The sequence below is a fragment of the Vigna radiata genome, unplaced genomic scaffold (assembly GCF_000741045.1).
Source record: "Vigna radiata var. radiata cultivar VC1973A unplaced genomic scaffold, Vradiata_ver6 scaffold_235, whole genome shotgun sequence".
Classification (NCBI taxonomy): Eukaryota; Viridiplantae; Streptophyta; class Magnoliopsida; order Fabales; family Fabaceae; genus Vigna; species Vigna radiata.
In genome coordinates, this window is record NW_014543118.1 from 462,674 (window position 1) to 468,570 (window position 5,897).

Here is a 5,897-nt window from a genome sequence, read left to right on the forward strand (position 1 = left end):
TTTTTTTTTTGGAAGAAAGAATTTATCCAATTTAGCTTTTAGCAATTGGGAAGGTTGAATTAATTTTGGGAGTGCACGTGGCTTTTACTTGGGACAAGGTAGAGCTAAATCCTATGGAGAGGAGAATTTAAATTCATTTTTGAAGCATGAATTGGTGCAGACATGTGAAAAAGGTTTATGTAGTTTGCTTTCTTGGAGAAGACCACTTGGCCAAGTGAATGATAGAAGAAAAAGCATGTTGTTTATTTTCTTTAGTTTTAAATTAATTTGTATTGTAGGATTAATTGTTTTTAATTTCTTTAATTTAGTTTTGCATTTAATTTAATTTAACTGTGTTTAGATATTTGTTTAGTCTAATATTTGGTTTAGCATTTTCATTTTCTGGACTCGTTTTTAAAAAAATAACTGCAACCATCGCAGAAGTCCAAATGCTACATTTTATGTGTCAAATGAAAGATAATTGAGTCTGCTTTCCAGGAAAAAAAACCTCATCTCATTTAGAGTTATGTAGAAAACGTTATGGATAAAACATTGAGCAAAGGTCAGAGTTGTCCAGTTCCAGCGTGAATTTTCGTAATTATTGTAGCAGTTTCGTTTTTACTGTTTTAATTTCATTTTCATGCATGGTGAAACCTTTTCAAACTCCTCCCCCCCACACTGTGTTAGACCTAATTCTGAACCGCAGTTGGTCCTTGTGAGACGACCTAGGAGAGCGACACCCATTCAAACTTCCTAGCTATACTACATTTCTAATATGCAATCAAAATTGATTGAGCGGCGACACCCATCACAGGTCATTATAATGGAGAGCGAACGGCTGCAAAAATTCCTCAGTCAAGATTTTATTGGCCTACTTTGTTTAAAGATGCTCACAATCATGCCGAGAATTGTGAAATGTCAAAGGATATGAGCTATTTCAAGAAGACATGAGATGTCGTTACAGGGTATTTTGGAAGTTGAAGATTTTGATTGTTGGGCCTTTTCCACCATATTTTAATAATAAATATATTTTGGTGGTAGCTGATTATGTGAGTAAATTGGTTGAAGCTCTAGCATGTCCCAAGAATGATGCTAACACGGTGATTAAATTTTTGAAAAGGCAAATTTTCTCATGTTTTGGAACTCCCTGGGTACTTATTAGTGATGGGGGGTCTCATTTTTGTAATGCTCAACTTGCCAAAGTACTTAGACATTATGGGGTGAAACATAAGGTGGCGGCACCTTATCATTCGCAAACAAATGGTCAAGCTGAAGTTTCTAACAGGGAATCAAAAGGATACTAGAAAAGACAGTTGCTTTTTCACGGAGAGATTGGTCACATAAATTAGATGATGCTCTTTGGGCATACAGGACAACTATGAAGACTTCCATGGGGTTATGACCTTTTCAGATGGTATATGGGAAAGCATGTCACTTGCCAGTAGAGATGGAACATAAGGCTCTGTGGGCTTTGAAATTTTTAAATTTTGATCCGCATGAAACTCACAGCAAACGCATAAGTCAATTGTTGGAGCTTGAAAAGATGCGGTTACATGCATATGACTCATCCAGGAGTTATAAAGAAAAGGTGAAATTTTATCATGATAAGAAGCTGATAAAGAGAGTCTTCAACCCGGGGCAGCAAGTGCTATTATTTAATTCACGGGTGAAGTTATTTCCTGGGAAGTTGAAATCAAAATGGTCGGGACCTTTTGTGATAAAGCATGTATTCCCGAATGGAGTTGTGGAATTGGAGAATCCAAATGATGATGGTCAGCAGAAGAGTTGGGTGGTAAATGGTCAGAGGTTTAACATTATTTGGGAGGAGAAGTGGAGCAATTATCCACGGTGATGATGTTGGTGGATCCATGAGGTTTGGGTCAGGCTCGTGACGTTAAACAAGCGCTATTGGGAGGCTACCCAGGTTTTATTTTTCTTTTGTACTTTGGATTTGTAGATTAGGTGAACTTATTTTATGTGTCTATGCTTGACTTGTACACTGATTTTGATGATGGTTTGATGTGATGAAATGCATGATGATTTATTTGATGATGATTGAATGTGGTTGATGATTGAGACTATGTGTATGTTGATATCCAGTGAATGGTTCATTAATTGTGTGAACAGATGTGTGATGGTTTATGATGTGGATTATGATGCTAAGCAAGATGCATGATTGATATGTGAGAAAGCATGTTGTGTGAGGTATAGAGCTCCAGAGTTTTTACTGATATATGCACTGTTCACAGGGAAGCATGAATGATATTGCCTGAGTCTTGGTAATTGTTTGAATTGCATGTTCATGTCATACGATCAAGGCCATGTTTGGAAGCCCTTACTTAGCAAAATTTTTGCCCAAAGTGATTTTAATGTTATACCCTTTTTGAACCTTAGCCTTAAACATGTGGAAACCCTTGCTTTGAATTTATGTACCTTGAGTTGGGTTAAGAATAATTGTATATGTTGAAAAGGTTCAAGTTTGGGGTTGTTTAGGGAAAGTTTAAAGGAAAAAAGAAAAACATTGAGCTCAAAGGTTGAAAAAGAAAAATGCATGAGAAAAGGAAAAGAAGAAACGAAGAAGCTTGAAAGATGAGCTCAATGTAAAAATAAAGAAAAGGGAAGAAGTTGGGAATAAATGAGATTGGTTAAAAAGAGAGTTGTGCTTGAACTTTGAATTTTAAAATAGCTCTCTTAACTCAAGGATTTTGTGATCCAGAAAAACAATTTTTTCTTGTTAGCCCAACCTCATTATAAGCCTTGGAAAAGTCCTTGTGATGATATGAGCATGTGAGAATTTTTATTGTTTAGATAAAGGGCAATGTTGTTTTATGTGACATGTGAATCAAGGTGGACTTAGACTCTTGAAAGAAGAAGAAAAAGGAAGAAAAGAAGAGTCAAGTGAACCGCTCAACGCCCAAATCCAATGTTGAGCTTCCACTACGATTAGAGGCAAACCGCTGAGCGGTGATATTGACCGTTGAGCGGTGGCGCAATTAGAGGCAAACCACTGAGCGGTTAAATTAGGCGTTGGGCAGTTATCTAATGGGCTTGGGCTTAAATTCTGTTACTTACCCATTTTATATTACTTGATAACGATCTGGTACACTTGTCAGGGACTTAACAATATGTTGAAGAATAACTCATGCTTACCAAGTGCTCATTGGAAGGAAACGAATCTGACCACTAAGACCTCTAACAAAGAATTCAACCAAAAATCTATTCAAAGAAAAAACAAACTAGACAAGACTAACCTAACACTTTAAAACTCAATTCGCCGAGTCCCCCACAACGGCGCCATTTGTTAAACTGCCTTTTAGTCACCTAAGGCAGAACAAAGAACCGGTCCCCACTAATGTAGCATAGGGCAACTAGAATATCTATCCTAGGACTCAACTAATTAAGATTAAAGTATAGGGTTAAGTGTTGTATTTATTTAGTAATTATTTACTAAATAAACAGGTGGCAACATTTAATATGAAAAAAAATAAAATTTAAAAGGAAAAGAAAATCAAAAATCTATAAAATGTTTAAAAGAAGAAAGAACTTGAATTGAAATGAAAAAAAATAGAACTCTAAACTACTTATAACAAAAACAACAACAGAAGCTGATATGAAAATTTAAATGCAACTAAAATTATCCAAAACTAATGATTGGTAAACTAAAATAATCCTAGATACCAACTTATGAAACCAATGAACAACTAAATTTCCTAATTATATGCATATTCTAAAAAATGTAAATGTCAATGCAAAGAGAAGATAATCACATAACAGAACCAAATGAAAGATAAAGTAAAATAACAATCTAAACTAAAACTATTTTAACATCAATTCAACTGAAATACTAAAAATGAAGCACCAAACCAAAGATAACAGGCATAAGCAAAGAACAAAGAATAATGCGCAATAGATTGAATGAAAGAGTCTCAATTACTCTTCAGAAAGACATTCCGAGAAAGTTAAGCCCATAACAGGGTCTTTTTAGTTCATATTTCAGAACTTAAAATGGTAATTCTCACTCAATTATTCAACTAATGCACACTTCCACAAGAAATAGAAAACAGAACACTGAAATTGAACTTAGTCTGACAATTATGAAGCTTAACATCGCTCAAGAAGACCTCTCAAAAATCTAGGCCCAACTCGAGGTCCTATTACATCCAAAACAAATGTAGATATGTGGATGTTTTCCTCCACAGTTCTCAAACAGAGTTCACTAACAACACACAATCACACGTACGAGAACAGAGAAGAATAAAAATATAAATTTGATGAATCTTTTTGCATTGAACTCAACTCTATCTCGAGAAAGAATTCTCACTATGGAGTTATTCAATTCCAAAAGGAATTGGAAAGATGCAGAGAATCGAAGTCCAATTCATTTCCCAAAACATAATTGTTGGTATCAGTTGGTATCGTTTGAAGAGTATAACGCGGCGGAATAAAACTTGGAGTAGCAGAAAAGCGTGTTAGGTCATCTTTTTAAAATAAATTAGTCCTTTTTTAGAAAATCAATTTTCCATCAGAAAATTTATCAAACAGTTAATATGCGTGAAATGTAATGAGTGTAGGGAATAGAAAAATGGCACAAGTATTTTTATACTGGTTCGATTCAACAGAATCTACATCCAGTCGTTAATCACTGTAAAGAGTGATTAACAGTTCCACTGAAAAGTATTTCACAGATTACAATAGACAGTGAATAAGAACTGATAAAAATAAACCTTTCTTCGACGAACGAACCGGAAGAAAAACACTCAGCCAACTCGAAGAGAACCGCTCCGGCAATCGACCAACGATTCACGAGCTTCTCCTATTCACGAGACTAAGCAAGGGAACTTTGAACAAGCTTCTGAGAACTTCCTCTAACAAACAGTATTCTACTGAGCTTTCAGTTCAAGAACATTGCTTTTGAATTTCTCAGAAACCCTACATATAGCCATCTGCTCTTAATATCAAAGGTCAAGTCCCAACTGCCACGAATAATCGATTATTGTAAGTGATAATCGATTATTTAAGTCCGTTACAGGTTTTTCAAAATGTGATAATCGATTATATGAAATGATAATTGATTATTCCTTAAGGACTTGTGATAATCGATTATTGCTTGTCCATAATCGATTATTCTAGTAGAAAATACAAGGTTTATAATTTATTTAAGACTTTCCTACTACTTTAAAATTCTACAAATTGCTTTTAAATAATTCTAATGTTCTCTACAAATAAAACTTCTTGCAGCATCATCAAAATGTTCCAAGTTTCTAGAAGCTAACATGTATTACACATTTTACAGCATGTGCAGTTATTTCTAAAAATGGAAGATTCCCGGTGCACCCCGTATTATGCTAATCTCACCCCTGCATATGTATAAAGGTCTCTTTTACCCCTTTCCATGTTTTGGCAGCTTTGTAGCATCTCCTTGATCTCCAATTTCCCACCCAAAGATAGCAAAAAGTACTGGACCTTTCGGAGAGTACTCTTGTATTTTCTTGATCATTCCTCGAGTGATAGGACCTTGATGTGTCACCATGCCATCCCCTCGCGTATCATCTCCTCCCCTTGAGAAGGATTTGACCTCAAATCCATAGGAACATCGTCTTCATCAGAATCATAACCTGCAAAAGGTTTAAGGTCAGATACATTAAAGGTAGAATGGACTCCATATGATGGCGGAAGATCTATTTGATAAGCGTTGTTATTTATCCGCCGTATTACTCTAAAAGGTCCATCTCCTTGAGGATTGGGTTTGGATTTTCTTAGTTGAGGAAACCTTTCCTTCCTAAGATGTATCCAAACTAGATCACCTTCATTGAAGATGAACTCTTTTTTTCCTTTATTATGCTTTTTGGCATATTTCTCATTTTGTTGTTGAATTTGATCACGAACCCTTTGATGTAATTCTTTGATAAACTTAGATT

The 5,897-nt window shown here is 35.2% G+C and overlaps 1 protein-coding gene across 1 annotated transcript; it reads left to right on the forward strand.

Annotated features, from left to right (window-relative positions):
• Positions 1-1,390: 1,390 nt before the first annotated feature.
• On the forward strand, positions 1,391-1,831 carry LOC106753155. The gene has a single exon (XM_014634955.1). The coding sequence runs from the start codon at positions 1,391-1,393 to the stop codon at positions 1,829-1,831; it is 441 nt and encodes a 146-aa protein (XP_014490441.1).
• Positions 1,832-5,897: the final 4,066 nt, after the last annotated feature.

Excerpts from the sequence above, each read along its gene's own strand:
- LOC106753155 (XM_014634955.1), top strand. The coding sequence starts at position 1,391 with ATGGTATATGGGAAAGCATGTCACTTGCCAGTAGAGATGGAACATAAG.